The following is a 26,009-nucleotide window of genomic DNA, read 5'->3' on the forward strand; positions in this document are numbered from 1 at the left end:
GGCTCTCTGTTGCTGTAGCTACATCATCCGTCTCAACATACAGTAGCTATGGGAACAGAGCTATTCGACATTGCAGAAGGAATGCAAACCTTTCACCCCTGACTTGCCATTTGTCAGAGTCCTTTGCTCAGAAGTCTTAACATAATTTCCTTTCTGGTCTTAGCTCTCTCAAGGCTCTAACTATGGCATTTCCCTCCTACAGAGATCTCAATCTCAAGACAAACAGGTTTCTTTTCTCCATATTCCTGAAATTTTTCTATCAAATTCTGCTTTGTTGTCATAGCTCTGTGCATAACAGTTTTCTTCGGTTTTCTTCCTCCTTGACCAAGCAAGGACACTGAGTAAAAGACTACTGTAGGAAACAAAGGAAATGAAATGGAACGTGGTGAAGCTTCTGTAGCATCACAGATAGATAGCTTCACCATTCAGGACACACCACTGGTGGGGCAGCTTAGTTGCAGAATCCTATGGGCGATGCTAGCATGAGTGCTTTGTTTAACATAGATCTTAGGTGATACAGTGATGGAAAGCAGTTTTAAAAAAGCTTAATTAAATCGCTTAGTAAAAGGAGCAGAAACAATGGAGCCTCTTGTGCTGCTACAGTCAGAAAACACTGCAGTTAGCTGCAAGACATAGAGGACATTAAATAAGTCTAAGAAGGTGCTTTGTGACAAGGGATATTCATACTCAGTAGAACTTTTATATGCATATATACATGTAAAAATGTTTATATGTATATATACAAATACTTAAAAATAATGTACACTTAGTACAGATAAAACTGTAACTGTTTAGTTCTCCTTTCTGCTTGACATCCTGACATGTGCTTCAAAATTCCTGTCCTTTTCTCACTGGAGGATTGGCAAAATTTGTTTTTTATATTCTGCTCTCTGAGAGTAGAATATAGCTGAGTTTGAACCTCAAGAATTTGATCCAGGCTTACCATTTTTGGCTAGAAGTCAAGCCAGTAACATTGTAGTTCCTAGGAGATGAATTAAAATAAATCACCCATGAAGCCTGATTCTGTTTCTTGCTCCTATCTATTCTACTGCAAATAAGACTTCTTACTAAAAATTACCATGGATACATGATCCTTATAATCCCGTGAGTCTTATTCTGATTGTCCGCTTAGCTGAAGAATGTTAACTAATACGGTGCCCAAACTTGGAGAAATTGTTATGGAAGTAAAAATGAGATTAATATCTTCAAAGCATCAGGAGAGGAAAAGTGTGCTTATGAGATCTCAAGTGCTTTGCCAGACTGGATAACAAGTTGGCATCAAGGTAGAGTAAGATATTTGGACTGGTGCCATTGGATTTTATACTTGGAAGACTGGGGGGTCTCTCATGAGAGCTATGAAATTGCTGTACAGTTTTGCAGATTTCCTCCTATCCTTCCTCCCCTCAGAGTGCTGAGCAGAGCTGGCTGTTCTGCTTCAAATTAAGTTTAATTGCGCTGTCTCTCTGTGGAAAAAATATCTGTTTTTACTGAGTTTTCCATCTGGATCAACATGTTGTCCAGGGGACCCTACGGCTGTGGGAAGAGAAAGACTGTCTTGCACGTGTTGTTCATGCTTGCTGAAACACAGATTAGGCTGCAGGAAATCCAAAGTTCCAAGTGTTCATTCAGATAGGGTTCTTGTATTCTTCTCCCTGAGCTGGGCAAGGAAGAGACTTGAAACCAAACCTCACATCTCACGTAGCGCTGCTTTCTCAGTCCCTGCAGCAGTGACTGTGGCAGTAACTGCTGCTTCTCTCCCTAAGTTCCACGGCAAAGAGCCATGGAATATCCTGACTTGGAGGGAACACAGAAGAATCATTGAGATCAGCTCCCAGCTTGATACAGGACCATCCAAAAGTCAAACCATAAAAGATCACTTTTAAATCAAGCACAACTGTTTTGACCCAATCCCCCTGTGGCAGATAGTGGGGCAGCAGGTTGCTTTCTCCCCATCTGCAGTGCTTGGGGCATTTTGGAACAGTAGAGGGAAAAAAGCCCAATGTGAGAAGTTGCTTAGCTGTCTTTAGAAAAGGTGGAGAAACAGTTCAGAAGAAATTGCCATGGTGCAGGGCATTTTCACTGAGGCTTGTGCATACCTCAGCAGAAGTCTTCACTCAATAATTAGCGTGATTGCTGTAGACCAGCTTGTTTTTACAGGTAAAGTGGTCAAATCAGTGCTCTGATTTGTATCAGCATGCCCTTGCAGTGACAGTATGAACAAAGTCTTAGCTTTTCAACCACTTCCAAGCATGGACTTGCTCTCTGAAACTTGGTGGCGGTAATGGCAACAGGACCAATGCAATGAGAAGGTGTTACAAGGGAGAAGAAAATAGAATGCTCATCCATCTCCACAGATCTAGGCTCACAGGAGAAACTCCACAAAGGGGGGAGCTTCAACAAGAGAGCCTTCCTCAGGTGCAGTCAGCCCTTAAATGAGGTCTAAGAGGAGTGGAGCCTGGCTCCACCCCTTCCGGTTGCCCAGGTGAGTTGCCTTCACCTGCGCTCCTCGGGCTGCCCAGATCATTTCTCTAGGTGCTAAATCAGCAGTTGCCATACAGTGGCATTCAATATTTTTGAGTGCCTCAGATGTTGTTGAGTGTATCTCCTTGGCTGCTTATTGCCTGTAGATACTCAGTGATCAGAATGAGAACAGAGAGTCTTCACTTAAGTAAACAGAGATGCATTCTGTACAGGCATGTACCACTGCCACTACTTTTCACTGGTGTGAGCTTCCAGTAGAAGGTAACACAAATGGTTGATGCTGTGTGTGTCCCTTCTGGGTTTCTCCTTTGCAGCACAGATGGGGTATCATTATGAGCTTCTACATGAAGAAGACTGGATTAAAAATGACTTCTGGTACTGTTTTACATACTGCAGCAAATGCTGCATAGATCTGTAAATCAAGACATTTGTTCTTCATTTTCAGCAATGCCCTTTCCCTGAACTCTTTTAATGAGGCTGAGTTGTAAGATGTTTGTATGTTATCCAGCTGGACTGGACGCGTGATGCTTGAACTCTGGCTCTTACTACTTTCTTGTTTTAAAACATTCTGTGTCAATGGATGGTGGCAGCTATACTCTTAAGGCAGCCTTATTTCATACAATGTCACACTAATGTTGCAAGCAGTGTAATAGACAGGAAAGTGCCTAAGCCTGTGAGTATTTTGGAATTTCTTTGTTACTGGAGTCCTTGACAGCTGTGTTTCATAAAAGTGAAGGGGCACTGAAAGTACAGCTCATACATAAAAGGTAATGTATGAGCCAAAATGGCACACACAGCAAAATGTGACAGTGAAGAACAGAAGACTGCGTGCTTTATTATACTTGTTTGTCCAGTATCAGATCTCACAGGAAACATGCCCAGAAATCAGTTCCAGCATACAAATGCAGTTTATGCAGTACCAGCAATATAAACAGTTATAAAAGTAGCTACAGAGGCATAGATTATCACTCTAATTTCAGATATCTGTAGAAGTAAAAAAATAAATAAAATTGTGTTTTCTGTTGCTGAGTAACTAACATTCCTATTTTCTCACTGCTCTAGATAAAACTGCAGGTGTGAATTTTTTAGAGCTCTTTAATAGTTTTCTGCCCCTTTTTTACTGAATGTAGTGGCTGATGTAGGTTGTTCAGACTGCTAGGTCAGCCACACATCTTGACCCAGTGACCCTGAATGGCTATTTACAAAGCATGAGTTAAGTATATTACCCTTTTTGTACACTTTCCTGTTAAATTTAATCAGATGCTTTGCTTAGGCCTCATCTCACTCATTCAAACTGCCTGACTGCAGTGATGCTGGGCCCTTGGAGCAAGCCAGCACTGGCCTGAGAGAGAAGGATCACTTCTGTTGTTTATTTGCTGCTTTGCAGCTTGGTCAGTGTTTTGCTGACACTGCACATTTCTTATCAGGGCCAGGAGAATATCTTACATCTGTGAGCAACACCTAGCATCATGGGACTTTACCTGGCTTACAGCAGTGGGTGGGGAGGACTTGTTGCCTGCAGGGGCCCTATGAATGAGATCAAGTCTGGTCTGATGACAATATATTCTTACTTGTTTTGAACAAAGAGAAGGACAGATTTTATATATATCCTCCTATTACATTTTCTGCCATCTCTTCCCCTCCATCAAAGTGTAAAAGTAAACCTCCTCCTTATGTGTGTTTTCATCTAGAAACTCTAGATTCTTTTGTACAGACTTTTGTTTGCTTCAAGGGAAAAAGGAAAATGATGCTAACTGTTGCTAGAAAAAGGAAAGGGCAATTTGCACACTCAGCTTGTACAGGACAGCTAGGAGCTGAGCTGCTGTCATGGTGATAGACAGCTAAGCAGCAATATGGACCATACTGACCCTGTATTGGAAGAGAGGATAACTTACCTTCTGATTGTAATGGTCCACACTACCCTGCTCTCTGAAATAATCTCAGTGAGGGTGTTCCTTCCATAATGAACACAGTAAAACACAGTGGAGGCCAAACGGGTGGGAATGACCTGCCATACAGCAGGAGCAGATGAGGGACATCCTTTGTTCAGAAATGCTCTGAAGGGAAAGAGTTATGCTTTTGTCCTTTCCCCTTCTCTTGCAAACACTGGTGGACATAGATGTAGTTTCATTTTTTAACATTTACAGATTGTCTTCAAAAATCATCAGTGGCATCTTAAAATAACTGCTATTTTTGGAGGCTGCAAGGGGAGCTACCATTTGTCAGATGCTTACACAACATTTAAATAATCAGAAAAGCATAAGGACCAATTTAGTAACCTTTTCCTGGCATTCCTAGTTACACTTTTGCTGTTGCACTCTGCTTGGTATGGACAGTGGCACCTCATTTTCTGAATTACTGTAATTCCCACACTTAGGTGTTTAGAATACTTTAAATCTGTGTTTAGCTTTTATCAGTAACTTCAACCCTCCAATTCTAAATGTGCCTTTCTTGGCAGCTCTGCTTATAGTGCTCAGCTTTGTCCCTTTAATCTAACTGAGATACAAAACGTTACAGAAAAAAAGTGTAGCCTAGAGTGAAAATAAGAAATTTTATGCCCCCTTTTCAACAATGTCAGTGGAAATAGATATTATTCAGATTCCTGTGTTAGATATACACCTTGAAACAGTGATTCAGAATAACTGTTTACAGCTGAGATGCAAACTCCTGTAGCTTCTCAAGAGAATGATATTTTCTCTTTCTTTTGTGTGTGTGTGTGTGTGCGTGTGTGCGCCATTCCAGTAGTAATTAAGAAATACAAAGAGCACCCTTTTCTTGTGATCTCATGACCTCTCAACAGACTCAGACTTTGTTTCCTGGTCTAACATCTGTCTTTTTAGCACAAGAAAGTTTATGTGCCCAAAGTCACTCTCCTCTTGTTCCCTTGTCCTGCCTATTTATCATCAGAACAGTCAACTGTTTGATAACGGCACATGAGGAAAGACAGTGCTTGATATTTTCTTAGGCATTAGTCTGAGGATGATTTACAAAGTGCTGATTTAAAGTCAAGTTGTAATTTTATCCTGCTGTAATCAAATATTTAAATAATTGTTGCACGTTTTGTGGCTGAGTAGTAAGACTTTTATTCCATATGCTTAATCACATGCACTGAATCTTTGTGAGCCCAGTGGTGCATTCTGCTCCATAGCATCATGCTGAGATGCTAGTTAAGGGGAGGCTGTAAACCTCAGAGATTTACAGAGGGGCAGCGCTATTTTGCCTTGTTAGTATAAAGAATAGGCTTTCAATAACCTCCTAAGCAATATTTAAAGGTTGTTAAAGCAGTCTGAGGAGGGTGATGCTCAGCTAAGTGGAGTTAATTGCTCTCAGTCTGTATAGGCAGGTGGCCATTTACAACTGTACAGCTTCTTTCCTCTGGCCATTAGATGTTGATATGCATCCAGGTCTACCACTGACATTAATGTATTCTATCTGCTGCTTGGCAGAATGAGCATATTTCTGGTAACTGAAGATCATAATGGAATAACTGGAGATGTCGTATAGTTGGGCTGCCTATGAAACACATGATTTTTTCAAGAAAAAAAATGTTAATTAGGAGGTTCAACAAACCCTGGTTCAGCATTCTTTGATCCAACTGCTAACCTCATTTATAATGCTGGCAAACTCTATTTTTCTTGGTTTATTGAAAGGAAATTTTATTGGCAAATGCTAGAGATGTGGTTGAAAATCTCAGCTAAACTTCACTGTTCTAAGTATAAAATGTAGTACCTAATACTCATTTGCAAATATAGGATTGGACGCGGATGCTAAAGATTAACTTTTGTTGAGCATTTGTAAGCATTAATGTTTAATTCTGAGAGTGAAACTGCAAAATTATGCTTGGTGCTGTTGGTGTTCTGTAAAGACTGAGTTCTGGCTTTGCACTGTTTTTTGTCATCATCTTTAAAGGAAAATTCAGACAGAAAAATGGTATATGAATTTTGAAAGTGTCACATGTGAAAATAAAATTTGGAACTTAAATAGAGGTGAGGAAACTCCTGTCTTTTCAGTAATGCTCCAATTAGACACTCATTTATATCTGTATTGCTTGGTGCAACAGGTAATATCACCAAATTATTCTGAACAAATTTTATAACTACTTTCATTCTAATCAAGCTTGATAGGAAATAGTTGTTTGCTAATCACTAAAAAGAGGAACAAGATTGAAACAAATATCCAGGCAAACAGTAGAAATAGTCTAACGGGCAGTCAATTTCAAATTCTGAGCTTTTCATTTGTGGATTTGTACTACGCTATAAATATCGTAAATAAAATCAATTGATTGTTATAGTGCTCCAGCTGGAAAATCACTCACAGAGCACACAAAATATCAGTTAATTGCAAATGAGAAAAAGAGTTTATGGGAAAACACTCCAGAAGCTCAGAAGATGAAGAGCTAATAGCACAGATGATCTTGTCGTGATGCACTGTGGCAAGCTTGTGGGCAACCTTCTCAACATTAAAAATAAAATCCATAAAGAATTTTCGAAGATCTTTCTTATTTAAACTAAATTTCTCTCGGGGCATGAAGAAACATTTGAACAAATACTAAAATAAATTTAAAGAACACTCCTTATCCTGAATGCTAGGACAATGCATAAAATAAATTGGCATTCAGTTTTTAACAAATGTTTCAGATACTTTTTACTCCTGGCAAGCATTCTGTGCTCCTAGCCTTAAGCATCTAAAATCAATGATGTCTTAAGAAGCCAGGAGACAAAAACTCATATATTGTTTTAGGACTCTTCCTGGTCTTCTCTCGCCACAACAAGGATTCAAAAATGGAAGGATAGATTATTTTTCTAATGAATTCTAGCACTGGTGCTTTAAATAAATCCAAACATTTCAAGTTTATGATTACATTGTGAGTTCACAACTTATAAAAATGAGAATTCATAGAAAATGAGTTCACTTGAAATTGAGCATCATATAGTATTGATCTTGTTTGATTTAAGTTCTTTGATCTCACTTCTTGCTCAGCCAGGGACCTCCAGGATTTTTTGCACACCTGATACTTTTTTTCTAACTAACCTACTTCTGACGAAAGTGATATGAAAGCAGTCTTCCTTCAGTTAATAAGATCTCTCAAATCAAAGGACCCACAGTGGTCCTTTGTAGTTGTTTGCCCCTTGGTACACATTCTAAGAAGTGTAGACCTCCAGGAGCATTCTTCATTCCTACTGGTATTATTTATTTACTTGGCCAAATTTGTGCTCTTGTCTTTATATTACAAGATTTCTGAAACTCCTGAATACAGGCTGGCTTCCGTAGACTCTTAAAGGTGTTGTAGCCAATTTATACAAATTTGTCATCCTTCAAATTCCCAAATCCTGCCAGTCCCTGCAGAAGAGGCTTCTATTTTCAGCCCTATTCAGCACCATCTCCAGCAGCTCTGTGTTACAATATGTGTTTGATATTTAATCACAACTTAAAGGAAGATATTTTTAATTTTCACGACTTTCCATTGTCATAATGATACAGATGCTAAACACAGATCTATATATAGGAAAGGCAGCTTCAGCAATGTGGAACAAATAAAACTAAAAATTTTCAAATGTTCATAGTCTTTAAAAAAGTCTTGGAAAGTTAGTGAACCAGTTTAGAGCTTCCTCTTACATCTGTTCATATTTGAATGATTGTCCCAAAAAAGAAGGCCCTTTTAACAAAGACATGCATTTAATTAATAAACATAGCATAAATGCACCAGTACCTATGATATTTCAGCCCAGTGCCTGAAAACATAGTACAAGCAGGTTCAAAGGGATTTGCTGTAGCTCTTCAGGCATTCAAAATGTTCTATTTAAGCAAAATTACTTTATTTTCTTACATCTGTCTTTAATAAAGTGCTAAGATGGCTGCCAAGCAGAAGCTTCATCTTTATCCAGCTGGATACACCTGAGCTTTCTTAGCTTGAGCAAAAATCCTTCTCATCACGTGAACCAAAACTGACTGAAATGTGTGCATTTGGAACTATAAATCAAAATGTCCGTGTACAGATGTTCTCAGCCTAGAGGCATAATTGCAAAGGAGCTTGATTCCAGGAGGAGCTTTCAGTTATACTTGCAAATGTTCAGAGATGCTTTACATCTCCATTCTATATTAACACACCATCGTAAAATTTGGATGAGTGACTTGTTCATTACAATATTCTAATATGTTTCAGAGATAGTAATTTAGTACAATGCCAGTATGTAGAACAGCCTTCTTTAATGAAGAGATTTGAGGTGAAGAAGAGTTTATGTTTTAAAACAAGGAATTTTTTTTTAGCACTTAACAGCACCTATTAAGAGCAGTCAGAGCTTTCCTGAGGAAGAAAAGTAATGTTACCAGTTTTCCAAAAGAGAAAGTTAGATTCAGATGAGCTGGATTTCCAATGGCAGCTGGAGGAGATGGAGTAGGTTCTGAGCTCTTACCCCCCCTTTCCAGGTTGCTCTGAACCCCTGAAAACAATGAGAAGGATATATTCTTATGATTTTGTACTGCATTACAGTTTTATTGCAGTGATGCTTGTCTACATTTCATTTGTGGAAGGTAAGAGCTCATCTGCCATTTTTCCCATGTTGATCTTTGTACTATGATAGCAGCCAGGAGCTTGCTCCAAGGGATTTTGTCTCACTCTTCAAGGATGGCACACTTCATCTTAAAAAGATGAATCCTATCCCACAGGAATGTGGTGTGATTTTAGGGATGAATGGAAGGTGAGGTTGGTTCTTTAGACTTGAAGAAAGAGGCAGAGCTGTGATGGGCTTCACATAAAAAGTAACTGTGAATGGCAGGCTATGACAAAATTTAGTAGTATGATGGTAGTTTTGCATAATTTTTCTAAGTTGCTATAAATAAAGAGAATAATTCTGTCACTATTTGATTTCTGTATTTGAGTAAAGTGTCTCATGTCAGATTTTTCAAGAAGAGTGTGTGACATGACAGATATTTGCACTTACTAGCAACCAGAATAAAAGAACCCCTATTTTTACCCTATTTTTATTTTATTCAATTAGAAATTTGAGGGGATATTAGCCAAGACTTTGAAAAAAAGTAATTTTTAATCTTTCCTTTCCTAAAGCTAATGAGTAATTAAGTTGAAGCCTTGTCCCTTGTTAGTGACGAAATGCTGAACTGAAAGTGGGCAGTGAAATTGGTCCTTTATGGAAAAAAAATAAAATCTATGTTCTGTTTAAGAATAAATATCAGAATAAACTGTATTGTGGTATTGTTTACCAGTTACTCATGATTGAGAAACAGAAGAAATACCACAGTCAAAGGTTGTGACACCTGAACAGACTGAAGTGAAGATTTTGGGTACAAGTACTGTTAAAACCAGTCACATGTTTCTTGATATGTGTTTATTGCTTTTACCTCACTTAGCATTTTCTGAAGTAGTACAAGACCAATTATGTTAATATTTCTAAGCATGGATGTGAGACTTTTATGCACTTGAATCATCCTCCTGGCCTGGGACATGGGAATTTAATGCTTGCCTTGTGCACGCGAGGGGATTACCCAGAAAACTGCAGTGTGCAAACTGCGTAGTTTCTGCAGAGCTGAATGTTTCTTGTCTTGTAACAGCCAACATCATAAAGTTCGTGAAACACAGCTCTCTTTTACCACCCCACCCTTAGCAAATGAATTGCAAAATCCCTGGTAGTCAGAGCTGAGGTAGCATGGCAGAGGGACTCAGTGTGTTCTGGTTCCTCATTGAGATTTTGTAGTGGGACTCATAGGAACAAACTGATGAGCTGCTCAGTGACTACTGACACATTGCCAGCCAGGAGAACTGAAAAAAAAATCTTTAGAAAAGCCAGTTATTGGGAGTTTTGGCAACTGTATGTTGCTCATGACATTAAAATGATTTGTTATCCCATCACACTGTTTAAAACCTGGATGTTTTGGGGCACAGGTGGATTCCACATATGTGCTAGTTTGGGGGGCAGCAAAATAAAACCTGGTGCTGATTTAAATGATGAAATGTTTTAGTGATGAAAGTGCTAATAGAAATGTTCTAATGGTATCTATAGGTCTGTGTTGAAAAATGTAAACCAATATTTCATGCTTCTCACGTCTTTGTTGCACTGAAAGATTTTTCTCATTTTTATCATGAAATAGCTTAGTTATGTTTTCTACTGTTTGCTTGCCTTCTTTGGTTAGAACAGATAATTTTCAAATAGCCATGAACAGAAATCTCCTTAAAGTGAAGGAATGACTCTCAGAGCACTCTACGGTTTTCTGTACAGCATTTGAGCCTTCAAAGGTAAGCTCTTTCCTGTTACATGGTCTGAGCTGACCAAAGCTGTAAATTGGCGTTCATACATTGAAGGAGAGATGGCCTACTTCAGAAGTAATATAATCTAAAGCAATTCTGAACTGGAAACATTGAAATGTGGCCACGTTAATTTATTAATTACATCTGTAGTCACAAAATGCAAGTCACTGTTCAGATTACATGGAGAAAAATGGACTACATCCAACTCCACAACTATCCCTACAAAGCTATTTTTGTTTTGCTTTCATTTTTGTAAGTTTAAATCTGATATCTCTAAGATGGTCAGATTTCCTACTGATATTTAAATGCAAAATAAAAATGAGCTGTTGTACTTAAAGGAAATATATACCTGATCACTTTTCTGATTTCTGGTTTTCCTTTGATTCTGCAAAGCATTTTCTTCTTTTTTTTTTTTTCTATAGCCACTAGCTTAAGAAGATTCTGGTTGAGTAATTATGAAATTGGGTTTCTGTCTTGCTTGGTTTGAAAATAAATCCCTTAGTTCAAGTCAGGGATTGAACTAGCTACTGACTTTAAATCTTGCCAGAGAAACTTGCTAGCCTTCAGTCTTATGCAGCCTTCCCTCTTGCAGAGCTGATCTGCCACCCCAGTATAAACTGAACCAAAACTAAGCCAAAGAAAAGAAGAAAAATACAGTCAGTGGTCAGAAAGAAACCTAGGCAGTCAACCTATTTCTAGAGTCTCAAATCCGAGCTGATGTGTCTAACAGCAGAACACATGACATGGTATGGCTTATTTCCTGGCATAGCTCTTAGATGGGATTCTAAGAAACACTTTATGTTTTCAGAGTGGATTTCTCAAAGCAAACAGTTGTCATGTTGAGACACAAGACAAATCTCTTTTAATAGTGTTTTGATTCTGCAGTGTCCTGCATCAGCTTGTGCCACTGAAACAAATGCAAACTCTGCCCCTTTCCTCATAGACATCTGTTGGAACTCTCTAAACATATATAACTTACAAGCAAAATGTGTTATCTGAGGGGTGTAATAGGCTCCACAGGACAGTGTTTGCTGATATTTGCTTGAACCCATGGTTCTTCATCTGGTTCAAGAAATAGGACTCCAATTTCTGAAGGTTTGGAGAACATTGCTAGTCTTAATAAAAAGATCACTTAAGGCATCCTGTTATCTTGAAACAGCCATTAGGGTAATGCGAATGAGTAGTGATGAAAGTGATGGAGAGAGACATTTGCAAGAAAAAAACAGAAATCAGATGCTTGATACTCTCCGCTTGCCAGTTATTGTTGTGTGCACGTTCCACATTATTTTGATAATCTTCCCTTTGTGACTAAAGTGAAACTAGTAAGTTTGGTAGTTTGAATGCAATGCTTTGTTTAAAAAAATAAAAAATAAAAAAAGTTAAAATCCAGCATAACATGCATTCAAAATATAATCAAAATAAAGTTTGGAACAGAAGGTTTTCTTTTGTGTTACATGTATGCTGTTGAGAAAATATATATATATATATGTAGTACAAGTGTGAGAACCAGGAAATGAGAAGGACTGAAGTGACAAACTTTGTGTAATAGAGAAAGCGACAGCAAAGTAGAAAATGTAAATGGCACAAAAGAGTGTCCAGTTATGTCAGTGCAGAAGATTTTCCAGAATACTAAGCACACTAGCTCGCATTTCCACCCTTTCTTTTGAGCACATCTTCATTGTTACAACAGCACTGTGAGAAACTTGAGAGCTGATATGGTGCTGACATTGATACTGTGCTCATATGGGGGAGGTTTTTCTTAACAGCATGAAGAATGCTTGAAATTCAGCCCAAAGTCTTGCAGAGTTTAATTACAGGTAGTTTTAATGTTTTGTGAAACATGACTGGACTTGTGCACATTGATTTCAGTGCTGAAGTTTTCATTTAAAATGAAATTTTGTATGCAGGATGAAAAGGCAAAAATTGTTACTACAGGGAGAAAGGCAGCAGATCTTCGGGAAGTCAGTGTAACATCCCCTCTTAAGTGAGGCTGAGGGTGACAGCAGGTGTTGTGCTGACCACCTCCCAATGATTAGTTTCTAGCAGAGGCCTGCTGCATAGCTCTATTCCACAGCCACAAGCGTCCTCAGCTTTCTAGTGCAATGTTAAACTTGCAGGTTCATTCAGAACAATGTTCCAGAGACTAATTTAACTGTCATTAGCAGATGTGTAATAACTGGAGGATGAAATGGGATGAAGTCCGTGATTGTTCCGTAAACCTTCATTTCTGAGGAAGGCCATTGTGGTGTTCAAGGCCAAGGATATCAGGAAGGCAGGAGTGCTGCCACCACCTGAAGCAGCCACATGTTCTGTGACTCACATGTGGGAGAAGAGAACTGTGGGTGCTTTTATTAAATCAAGCAACTTCTTCCAGTGCCTAAAGCTGTGGTATCTGCTGGAGTATCATGTGGATCTGCAATTGTTTCTTTTGTTCTGTGTGCTTCCTATAATGTGGCACCCAAGCTGCACACATTCTGGAGGTGAGACCACACAGTGCAGAGGGGACAGCCCTGCTGGCAGTGCTGGGCCTGGTGCATCCCAGGCCACGCTTGTCCCTTTGGGCTTCCAGGGCACGCTGCTGCCTCAGAATCAGTAAGATTTGGTTCCTGATTATAAATGTGTTTTTACCCACTCCCTGTAGTAAGGATTTTTTGCAAACATAAGAAGGAAAATATATGGCCTGAGGTTTGTTGTGATCCATCACTGGTCTGCTGTATCTGTTAAGAATCCTAATTCCAGCTATGGAATGTTTCCTTACAGCTGGGGCATATATCCAGCACTGTTTTCAATGACCAGACTAGAGATGGGAAAGAAAAATTCCAAAAAACTTGGCAGTCACTTTGGAGAATCCATTTTCAATGTAAAAACGGTAGTTCCAAGATTTGAAAATTAATGTATATATTTTTTGTAAGTATACTGCAATTTGTGTTCTAAGGATTGTCTCAAGTTTGACTGAAACTAGTTGGACTGCTTAAATTGGCATTAAAGTAATAAAGTTTGTAAAAGTAGGGAATCTTAAACAGATATAATGTAAATGCAGAGCCTCATAAAGTATCTTTAGTATAAGACCGTGTGTTCCTTTTTCAGGATGAAGCTAGAGAAATATAGATGATAGATGTTATACTTGAAAAAAAATCCTTTTCCCACTGTACAGTCCATCCATGATGAATGTGTACATACTTCTTCACCAATTGTAGTGCAGAGGAGGAGGATATTTTCATTGCTTACTAGCATCTGACTGTTGCAATTTTGGAGTAACTCTTTTGGAAGCACTCAAAATGGCTCAGGGGTCTGCAAGCTAAACACAGCAATACATTTGTACTGTGAAGATCAAAGGACAAAATCAGAGTAAAATGTAAATTCGAAGGAAATCGTTCTGTTACCTAAGGTTTTATCACCTTGCATGCTTTTGTAGTTAGATGTGGTGGTGATGTCTAAAATTATTTGAAGGAGACAGAAAGTGTCTCACCATAGTTGGAATGATATGTAAGGAATCTCACCTCTCCCTCTGCCGTGAGTACTCTTGGGAACTGAAGATTTGAAAGATGTGGGTAGAGAGCACCTCTGAAATTTGCATAATTTCAGATTTTGGAGCTTAGTTCTAGGATGCAGATTAGGAAGCTTTGGCTAATGTAAAGCATTCGTTTTTAAATGCTTTTTAGGGAGTCATACACAAAAAAACCAAGATGATGTTACAACTCAAAAATAAATAATAAGAAGGCACAGACTTATATTTTTGGCTTATTATGTCATGTTAACTTTGAAGACTGCAAACTACTTCTACAGAAGGTTTTCTTGTAAAATTAATCCCAGTCTCTGTGAAACAGGTGTTTGCCACAGAGTTCCCCCTTCCAACTGTGTGCCTAACAATACTGTGATTAGGATCTTGATCCGGGGCAGGCTGACATGCAGCATGTTTGAATCTGCATGAGCATGTCCTTCTGCTGCTTTTATTGCTTGACAGAAAGAGTATGTGCAGGTAATCTGAATAGAAGAGAAATGCTTTGAACATGAGCTAGGACTCCAGCCTGTAGGAAGGCTGGTAGACTGAATGAGGGAGATGAAGGAAATTAAAGTGGATGGAAGCATTTTTAATTTCAGCAGTCAGAACACTGAACAAACTGAATGCAAGACTGTGAAACACATATATCACTCTTTACACTTTCTCTGTGCTGGTCAGTTTTTAATATGACTTTTACTTTTGTACAAACAGTACAAAACAGCCTTAGAAGAGCTGCCAGAAATGAGACCAGAGGCATTGTCAATTCCATCTATGCTACTGGGCAAGGCAGTGTGGTGTTGGCTCACAGGAAAAAGAGATGTAGCAAAATCAGTGCGGTTCTGATTTGAAATCTGCAATAGACAAGTATCAAATAATGCTAGCTCTAAAACTAATCAGGTAGAGACAGTGGCCTAAGATGAATTGGAGTAATGCTATTTCTGTCTGTATTAGCTGGTCTGATAGAGGATGTGATGTCTACAAAGCACAGCTCTGCCTGGGGTGAACAGGAGTTTGTACATGGGAGAACATCATTTCCATGCTGTTTGTGGAATAGACAAGGCACAGCACATTGGTCCATGTTCTGCTCATGTGTTTTAGATGGCTTTGCACACAGAGAAGCTAAGGATGTAACAGCCTGAGGAAATGAAGTGTATTTAATGCATTCAGGAGGCTGCTCCTATGGAGCAGCTCTGCAGCATGTCATTATACAGTGCACAGTTCAGCACTGCACAAGTGTGGCTTTAGTAGAGAATAACATGCATAAAGATTGCCTAATACAGCACTTTGATGCATGTATTTCTGCAGAAGCTCCTAAAGCTAAAGCAGTCCTTGTGTCTGACCAACCACACTGAGTGGTGAATCTTCAACGGCTCTGTACCTCTGGTCGCAGCTGAACAGTCCTCCAAGTGAGAAAAGTCTGAAGCTATCAATGCAGCCCAAAAAATCTTCATTGCTTCATGATGAAATAATGGACACATTTTGTTTTTATTAAGGAATTCTGCCTAGCTAACTAGCAAAGATGAATTCTTCGTGTGAAGTACTTGTGGTTTCAGGTTGATGCTAATATGAGTCAATATTTTTGGCAAAGACTTCGCCTGTGATGAACCTGCTGATAGGTTCCTTACCGATGAATTAATACATATCTCAGAGATTAAGTATTTCACTTGGATCTTAGTCATTCTCAGGTATAAATTTTTAATTTTATTTCAAAATAATTATCACGTGTTCATTAACTTTTATGATAACTCATTTTATACTTCTCAAATGAACCAGTTACTCATGTATGAACTGTTAGATAGCCAGACACAATTTCATGTCTGCCTGCAATGTGTTTAAATTATTATAACCCTCATAATTGCAATCTATTATAAATTGTCATCATTTACATGTGTTAATGACAAATGGCTTATACGAAAAAAGTACAGTGTCCTTCCCATTTTTGTGTAGTATGTATCCCCAAGAATTTTAAAATAACCTGAAAATAAAAGTTCATTTTTAAATTAAGAAGGAAAAAAATATATTCATCAAATTAAAACCTTAAGACTAGTAATACAACTTCTTAGGGGTCTTCTACTGCTGGACACGAGCCAGCAATGTGCCCTTTACAGACCAGAAAATCTAGCCTGCTGTAGGAAGCTTGCTTTGGCAGGGGGGTTGGACTCGGTGATTTCTGGAGGTCCCTTCCAACCCCTAGAATTCTGTGATTCAGGGATTCTACTGGCTGCATATTAAAGATAATGGGACAATAATAAAACTGGCATTGGCCAGCAATAAACACACTGAATTGTTTATTTTTAAGGATTCAGCTTGAAACAACCAAAAATTAAAAGACTGGAGGATGTCTTATTGTGTGCATGAAGCAACATCTTGCTATGTTCAGAGGGAAGAGGAAGGGAGGGGAGGGGAGGGGAGGAAAAAGTCACTGCTACTGAAGTGCGACCGAGTCTTGAACCTCACTGAGACTTAGCATTTCTGCTCAGTTAATTCCATGTGATAGCAGAGGAAAAGGAAGATGTGTGAGGATAATTGAGAGAGAACAGAAAAGCAGGTCTTCGTGGCTGAAAGACTGAGTTAGAACCAAATGATATATGGGAGGTTGCTATAGATATCTTCTAAATTAACCTGGTAAACTGCTGGGGTTGGTGAGATAGGAGTGTCTGTGTGTGTGTAAGGGGAAGCATGAAATTGTACTGCATATCTTAAGAAGTAGTGAGTTCTTTTTCTCTCACAAAAATTTCAAAAAATCTTTTGAAAATTATGTTTGGAAATCCCTTTTTTTCCCCTAAGTTCCTATGTACACACTTTTGTGAAAATTTCCACACATTTTTCAAAACAGAGATGTAAAGATAATCAATGAAGTGTAGAGATGCAAAGGTTTCTTAAATTTTTTATTTATTTTGAGCAACTGGGGCTGAGGCAGCTTCTGGGATTGGCATTTCCTTTGACTTGGGATGTTGAAATTCTACTTTAGGAGGAATGTGCATTTTACTGCTCCTGTCTGCAGGTGATGAGAGATAAGTCATGCCTGGGAAGTGGCTTGCTACTGGGCTGCTTCACACCAACCTCTCACAGGGGTCTGCATTGCACTTTGGGCAGCTGGATTTCAGAGGGTATCTGTTGCCTTCCTGAACTCTGTTTTTGGAGGTGGACTGAGCTCCTCACACTCCTCATGAAATTGAATAGTAGCTTTTGAAGTTTAGCTTTGGCAGTCAGGTGATGCTCATTTAAAGGTTCTCATCTGTAATTTTCGTCCTCTCCCGATGCACTGTTTTCTGTACTGAGGATGGGGGTGACTGCAAGTCCTCACTTGTCCATTCTTATGAGAACCAAACCCTTTCTTAGGATGTGAAAGCGCTAGCTAAATAAATTTTTTAGAAAGTTATATACACTTAAGAAAACTAATTGGCCAGACAAACCATTACTGACAGGAGAGAAAGAGAGGGAAATGAGTTAATTATAGGAACTTGTCCATTACAGAAGAACAACTGAAATATAGAACTTGTAAATACTATTTCCTTTCCTAAACCATGTACATGCTTCCTCTGTTCCAAGGTCCCATTGCTATTCTATCACCTCAGTCTTCAAACAGTCTTGTGTGAATTCTTCTTACTGCTATATTATGGTCTTATGGACATCAAGTCTTTTTTTGACCTTTTTATCCCAGGAAATCCTGATTATCATGAACATTCAATTTTCAAAGTACTTAACATGCTCTAGGTGAGCTGTAGAGGTGGTGTTTTGTAATGCAAATACTGCCAGATTATTTCTTCTTTACAGTGAGAGAAATAACTGTGCCAGCTCTTCATTCTCTTCATACTTTCTAGAGTAGAATGGAAACTTCAAGAGAAACAAAATGACCATCAGCTCTTAGGAACTTGAGAAATCTTGTTCCTCTGTAGACATTCTCTGTTGTGCTCACTGGGTCTCTTTCTTCCTCCTTGAGAAGAGTACTGCGGATAAAGCATACAAAGCACACTGAAAAGCATATGAAATCTTTTATAGCTTTGATGTGTGATATTTAGCCTCGATTTTCAGAGGCGCTGATCTGCCAGATGGTTCATCACAGGTCCTTGAAAATAAGGGATATATTGCTACTTCTTGTATTAAAGCTTCTAGATTGTATCTACACATTTTTCTGGCAAACAGTGAAGAGACACAGCTGCCAAACCCTGTTCCATTTTGCAGGAGTGGTGCTCTCAGCACCAACATTTTTGAGAACCCTCCTTTTGAATGTACTTATTACAAAGTGCTTAGCTGGTAGATGTTGGAGCTAAGAACTACTACAGGACAGTGGCAGTGCAAGTAACCAAAGGCATACCAGGCTATAGCTTGTACAGGTAAGTAGTTGTAGATGAGTTTTCTTCAGAGCCTGTCATTCACATTTATTTAAATATTGTTATTCTCCTTTTTGTTAGAGTTTATCTCCTTGGCAGGTAAAGCAAAGAAGTCCTCACTCTTGCTAGTGTTAGTGTGTATGTAGTAATGCAGGGTGGGTTTAACACCATATGCATAGAGGCCTTAATGATTTAATGCAGTTTGCCATTTCACTTGTGAGACATTTCACTGAGATATTTTCTCAAGGGGTTTTATTTGAATAAATGTCACTGTGGCAGATTTCTTTCTCCCTTCCTCCTTTTTTCTCTCTCTCTGCTTCTTTTACTTTGGATGCTTGGTTTCATAAACCCACCCCTGCTTAGACAACAAAGTGACCTGTTTGGCAGCAAAGCTGAGCAACTTGGATGAAGAGATTAAAACTAGTGTACAATTAAGACAGGACAATAATTCCTTGTGAATGGTTTCAAGAAGGGCGCTGGCATTCAGCCTCCGTATGGCACCAGGTAGTATTATCCCTGCAGTGTCTTGGTCTATGTACTAGGCTCATTCCAGGTACAGCTGGTTTTCTGAATGCTTTCTAAGGTCTGCTTTCCACCTGCTGTACCCAAAGAAAGAATCTGGACAATGCAGAGCTGTCCTTCAGGCAGGGATGAGTTGGGACAGGGACCAGAGCAACATCTGTCTGTGATAGTGGAGTGCGTGGGATACTGACTGGAGAAGGTAATGTGGAGATTCAGGATTTGGCGTCACAAGGAATGAATCTCTTCTGCTTTAAAGTCCATTATGTTCTGTTACGGCAGTCCATTTGTAACTGTAAATATTTACTAATAGAGCATAATGATAGTCTCCATCTTCTCCACTCTCTCAAGCCAGCTGGCTGTGATGCAAATTGAGACTCAGCGATTTCGCATCTTACCTCCGAGCAAAGACAGAGCATGTTTCTGTTCATATGTTGGGAGCACTTTTCTCATATGACTGCTTCTCTGCTTATTAAAGGTCCTTTGGCATTTTATCTGCAGATAAGATGGTATTTTTTTTGTATAGGAAAAAATAAATTATGGTGAGTTACTATACACAGAATAGCAAAATCTGGAAAAATACAGAAGATGCAACAAATGAAATTAGGCTTAGCTGGGAAATAAATACAGGCTTAATTAGGGATTGCAAATTGGGATACAGACACGAATTCAGTATAAATCTCTGATCTACTGACTTGCAGAAGCCCTTTCAAATATTTCAGATTTAACTATACACGCACAGTAAGCTGGAATAATATTTATGGAGTATCAAGAAGTCCAGAAAGGCTACATCCATTTTCTTCCCCTAAATAACTGAAATCTGGTATCTCTGCCTTGAAGGTAGAGATTAGGTTGCTCAACTGCAGCTCTGTGGAAGTTAATCCTTTTAGTGGTGTTACCCATAAAACCTCAGACAATAAAGTAGTGTTTTAGCAACATTAGATTACCACTTTACAGGGCTGTGTGCTAACCCTTCAACAATACTGGCTAATTCTTCTTCTTGAGAAAGGTCTCTGCTGGAAAACTATTGAGAGGTGGCTGGTTCTCGGTGATATTTAAAATAATTTACTATATAGCATTGTATAAGATTGTGACTGTGTTCACAGTTTTGGAAAGTGTGCGAAAAAGATAAGGCCTAGGGGACTGTCTACTTTTAAAATACTTTTTAAAAACAGAAAATGAGAATGATTCATCTCCACCAGGAGAAGCTCTTAAATATTTGTTTAGCAGGAATGTGAAAAAATTTCCTTTTCAATTGTTTTCAAATAGCATGAAACAAGGAAATTATGGTTTTCTTAACCTTTTGCTGAAGATGAACAATACATTTGTTTTAGTATGAAGAGACTCTCTTTCAGGCAGTCATAGGGATTTTCAAGCCCATGAGGAAAGCAATGTATCTGTAAGCATTTCCTGTTTTAATAGATTAAATTTGCTTCCAGGAACTGTGGAAAATTTTAAATATTCTTAGCAAAGACTCCCACACACAGGGTATATAAATACCGATATAGTTACACGTGCTCAACAATTGTAACTGTATCAGCTCTTCTAAGCAGCTGAACTACATACCTGGTCACTTCTGGTACTTGAAAACATGGATCGGAGCATGCACCCCTCTTTTTCGTCTCTACTTTTTATTGCATGATATTGTGTAGTGCACATCATTCAGAAGCAGCCGTATTACTTGAGCTGCCCTGCTGAGGAGCAGCAGTCTTGCTGTAGTTCAGGCTCAGCATTTCTGGTCTGATCCATTCTGCTGTGTGTGACCATGAGGCGGGATGTGGATGGGGTCCTTGGTGTGTGTGATGCCCCTCTCTTGAGGGTCTTGGAACAGGACTGTCCGTAAGGGATGTGGCAGTAATCCTGGAACTGCAGTGCTGTGGAGCTGAGTGGGATTGCAGCCTGACAGCAGTGGTGCTCATCACATTTGGTGTGCTTGGCTGCTAGCAGCCAACCCAATGATTGTAGTCCCTGTTTCAGGAGACTGAATTGTTTTTCCTGTGCCTCATTTGATCTGCTTTTGATTCTCTTGGTGATAAACACTTTGAGTAACCACATCTTTCTTCTTTTCTGTTACAGAGCTCCAACATGGGAGGCAAACTGAGCAAGAAGAAGAAGGGGTACAGTGTCAATGATGAAAAAGCTAAAGACAAAGACAAGAAGGCTGAAGGAGCAGCAACTGAGGAAGAGGAGACTCCGAAGGAGGCTGAGGATGCCCAGCAAACCACAGAGACCACAGAAGTGAAGGAGAACAACAAAGAGGAGAAGGTTGAGAAGGATGCTCAGGTTGCTGCCAATAAGACAGAAGAAAAAGAAGGGGAGAAAGAGAAAACAGTGACCCAAGAAGAAGCGCAGAAAGCAGAACCAGAGAAGTCAGAGGCTGTTGTCGATGCGAAAGTAGAGCCACAGAAGAACAATGAACAGGCACCCAAGCAAGAGGAGCCAGCTGCAGCCTCTGCTCCTGCTGCCAGTAGTGAAGCACCCAAAACCTCTGAGCCTAGCAGTGATGCAAAAGCTTCCCAGCCTTCAGAAGCCACAGCTCCCAGCAAAGCAGATGACAAGAGCAAAGAGGAAGGGGAAGCCAAAAAGACTGAGGCTCCCGCAACGCCTGCAGCCCAAGAAACTAAAAGTGAAGTGGCCCCAGCTTCAGACTCAAAACCTAGCAGCAGCGAGGCTGCACCTTCTTCCAAGGAGACCGTAGCAGCCACAGCAGCACCTAGTTCCACTGCCAAGGCCTCGGACCCATCAGCCCCACCAGAGGAAGCTAAACCTTCTGAAGCCCCAGCGACTAATTCGGATCAAACCATAGCAGTGCAAGATTAAATTGGACAGCCTGTTGAAACAACCACTTAAAACAACCTGTGTCTTTTTTTATTTTTTTCAGCTATACTAACTCGTTTCAGATCTGAAATAACAAAAAAGTATTGCCCAGAAAGAGAAGGAAAAAAAAAAAGGAAAAAAATGAAAAGGATGTCCCATCAAGTTGGGAGGGAGGGAGGGGGGAAATCCAAATAGTATTTTTGTGGGGAAATATCTAATATACTTTCTGCCAACTTGACACAAGTCCTGGATTAAAAAAAAAAAAAAGCAAAATAGATGGATGTCTGAAAGTACAGCACATCTTTTGTATCTGAACTGCTGTAAATGCACTCCACCAATGTATCAAAATCTTCTTTTTGTTCTGTAATGGGGTTTGGGAGTGATGCGTTTGATTCTGCCCACTGGGTTTGTGCCAAGGCAATCAGATCTTTATGAAAGCAGTATTTTCTGTGGTTTTTTTATTTACAGCCTTTCTTATTTTGATATTTTTTTTATGCAGTGGATGAATGCCAACTTTCAGACAAAACCCACTTAGCTGTCCACATATTTCTCAATGCCAATCCTCCAATTCTTCCTCTCCAAATATTTTTTGGGAGTAAAAAGCATTCTCATCCTACTTAGCCTTCCTAGATTTCTCATGACGAGTTAATGCATGTCCGTGGTTGGGTGCACCTGTAGTTCTGTTTATTGGTCAGTGGAAATGAAAAGTCTGCGTTCATTGCAGTTCCAGTTTCTCTTCCATTTTGTGTCACAGACACCAACACACACTCATTGGAAAACAAATGAAAAAACAAAATGTACAATGGATGCATTGAAATTATATGTAATTGTATAAATGGTGCAACAGTAATAAAAGTTAAATAATTTAAAAAATATAAAAGCGTAAAGACTGATTAAATCTCCACTTTCACCTTAGGAATTTGGCAAAGGAAATCCTTACACCCAGATCAGAAGTGTTAGATCTGGGGCTGCTCACTCTCCCTTTTTTGCAAAATAGAGGTAAATAAAATAACCTCAGCGTCACAATCCTAGAATCATGCTGCCATAAACTCCTGCTTCAGCAGTGACCAGCGTTCACAGGTGAGGCTGGAAGTGGCAAATGGATAGTAGCTCTCATACGTCTTTCATTCCAGGCACAGTCAAAATACTTCATGCCTTCCTTAACACCCAGAAAACATTCTTGCTGTTTCAAAGGGCCAGAGGCATGCTGGCTGGGTTTTAACTGCGAGCAAGACAGTAGATGTGATAAACTGATCTCTTAAGACAAGGCAATTACATTTAATCCTAGTCCAATTAAAATATTCCTAGTGCTGATACACTTTGTTCTTCTTCCCATTGCTGTTGTGGAGGAGATGAAATGCAGCTGTCAAAAGAGGCTGAATCTGTTGATTTCAAATACAGTTAACCTTGTGTATCAGAGTTTAGCCTAGCAGAAACAACATTCTTCAGTAGTTTTTGCTTTTTGCCCCATTTTTACTCATCTGATAACTGATAAGCTGAGTTTCTTCTGAGTGGTGTCCTTGCAGTACACAGACAAGGTGCAGAGCCCAGAATTCACAGTACTGCTTAAAGCAGCATGTTCAGCCTGTGGACAAGCAAGCTCTTGGACTGAGCACAGGTTCCAAGAGAAGTGGTCAGTGGAAAACAGAGACACAGCTTATATTCATTCCAAAGGGATACATGGACTTGTATTTAGTAAAGAAGGCAGATAGTGCTTTGAAATTATATACTTTATTTCACATATTCTCTCTCCACACAATGAGGATAATTCTCTTTACAGACTTTCACAATTCTCATCCTTTATTTTGTTCAGAAATTTGGGGCTCTTATTTGGTGCTGGGGATAGTGATGTGCCTTGGTGCACCCTTTATAAGCTTTCTGGAACAGATAGCAGCACTCATTTTGTTTTCATATCAGGCCAAATACTTGCATGATTCTGGCACCACCATCAAGTTTTTGCATCCTTTGTGTAAAGGAGTCAATTTCCTGCATAGTGTATAATAAATTGGATACTTTTGCACAAAGATTAGTACTCTGGCTTAAAAAGAGGGCAGAGTTCTCAGATGAAAGAGCCGAAGCACTGTATGAGTTACGCAGATTAACACCTTCATGGTGTGCTTATACAGCTGTCATGATCTACAGCATTCTTGTGAGGTCAAGTCTGCAGCTTTCTAGCAAACTTGTAAGAGCCTTTTGCCATTGTTCACCAGTGTAGACGTGTCTTGGAGAGGGGAAACTTCTGCCCAGGACTCCTCCATGAAATTCATGAGAGGTCCAGGAGGAAGAGGTGGCGTGCAGAGATCCTGCAGTACTTCACAGCAACACATTACAGAGCCAATGTGGTGCTGGTGGGACTAAGCTGATGCTCTGCTTTCAGGCTGGAACTGCCAGTGGAGAACAGGTATGTAAATTGTTTACTGGGATGGCTGCTAACATGCCTGCTGACAATAACACACCTCATCTGATAACACTTTCAGTAACATTTTCGAAGTAGCACTTAATCTCTGTTATTAAAATAGATGACAGTCTACTTGTCAGTGCCTTGTTTTCTCCTGAAATGTCTTCAGTTGACATGCTTAGACCTGGTGAAGAGGTCTTGAAAGTAGTCTTACTTTAATTTCTGAGGCTATTAAAAATACCTCTGTACTCCACAGCTGTGTCCAAACCAAGCAGTTTTTGCAGCTGTTGATAAAAAACTCTTTACATGCATCAATTCTCACAACCTGCTTGTTGAAGGAAGCCTCTTCCTGATCCTGTCAGAAGTGCAAGGGAATGTCATTCCATGTGACAGGAAATCACTAACCTACAGGCATAGAAGTAGGCATGTGTCATCAGGAAGCTGAGAGTTCTACCAAAAATTAACACAATTCAGCGCTCAATCATCTAAAAAACTTAAAAAGTTTCTGTACAATATTTTTTAACTCTTTTATTCATAGTCCTATCAAACATTTAAAAGCATGCAACTGGTAGTTGCAGAAGCATTCTTGCTTAGACCATTACTCCATTTTGTTGCTGCACCTAGATACAGAAGGAAAGATACCACCTCTGCTCAGAGAGCTCATGAATTAAGTATGTATGATGGGGATAATAGAAATGTAATGCATACTCCTTTCCTGAAGTGGCACTTAAAGGGACTAGAGTACAGTTTTTCGCCACAGTCCAGTAGTTCATCTACAAGCTCCTCCTTTTCTGGGCTATAATCATTCTTCAATAACAGGAAAAGTATGTAAAGGGTACTGAGCCAACAGGCATGTTAATGGTTTGAGTTTAAGTACACTGCAGATAACCTCAAAGATCCAGCCCTTTCACGAAAGTATGTCAAAGCAATACAGAAGCTCAACCTTGGGAAAGAACCTTTGCTATTGTTTAAAGCCCCCACAGAGAGATGTTTGCTAAGTCTGCCTTGTTTTTCCTTGGAGATCATCAAGAATTTGTTTCTGTCCCTCCAACAACAGGAAGGTCAGTGCCACTGGTTTCACTCACTTTCTCAGCAGCTGCTACTAAACTTAATCTTTAATTATTTTTATTAGTGTATATGAAATATGCATTATGGCATTTTAATAATGGCATTTTAAGATGGAAAAGCAACTAAAATTATGATAAAATACTCATAATGAAAAAGTAACCTCAGAGACACACTTGCCACTTCCCTGCATCTGGTTTTCTGTACATATACTAAGGTGTCCATGTCCACATCCATGTACTAAGGTGTATGTGTACTAAGGATAGACACCAATGCAAAGCCAGTTTAAAATAAAACACTGAAGGATGCACTGATGTCTTATGTGACAGCACTTCTAGGTATGAGATTACACAAGTGCCCCTCTACTGCCATCTGTTCCACAACAATAAAATGTAATGGAATATTGTCAGGAAGGTTCAACCTTTCTGCCATACCACCAACCTCCTCTGCTAATATCATAGGCCAATATCATAAAATAGGAAGCATTAATTTCGGAACAGCCCTCATAAAATATAAAATATATCTCATTTTTATTTTACAAAACTTATTTTAATCTTTTATATTTTTATTAAACAAAAAAAGAGCAAAAAATACAGAACTAGTGGGATATGTGACCTTGGTTTTGTGAAAAAA

At 39.2% G+C, this 26,009-nt stretch overlaps 1 protein-coding gene across 1 annotated transcript in view; it reads left to right on the forward strand.

The window, feature by feature from the left end:
- The window catches only part of BASP1 (brain abundant membrane attached signal protein 1), a 48,217-nt gene extending 25,424 nt beyond the window's left edge, over positions 1-22,793 (forward strand). Inside the window, exon 2 of the mRNA XM_065753611.1 lies at positions 21,173-22,793. Within this exon, the coding sequence (XP_065609683.1) occupies positions 21,182-21,916 (735 nt within the window). The 5' untranslated portion in view covers positions 21,173-21,181 and the 3' untranslated portion in view covers positions 21,917-22,793. The remainder of the gene's footprint in view (positions 1-21,172) is intronic.
- The last annotated feature ends 3,216 nt before the right edge of the window (positions 22,794-26,009 follow it).

Source organism: Cyrtonyx montezumae, unplaced genomic scaffold, assembly GCF_038088225.1.
Source record: "Cyrtonyx montezumae isolate F1298 unplaced genomic scaffold, pur_monq_1.0 scaffold_8, whole genome shotgun sequence".
Taxonomy (NCBI): domain Eukaryota; kingdom Metazoa; phylum Chordata; class Aves; order Galliformes; family Odontophoridae; genus Cyrtonyx; species Cyrtonyx montezumae.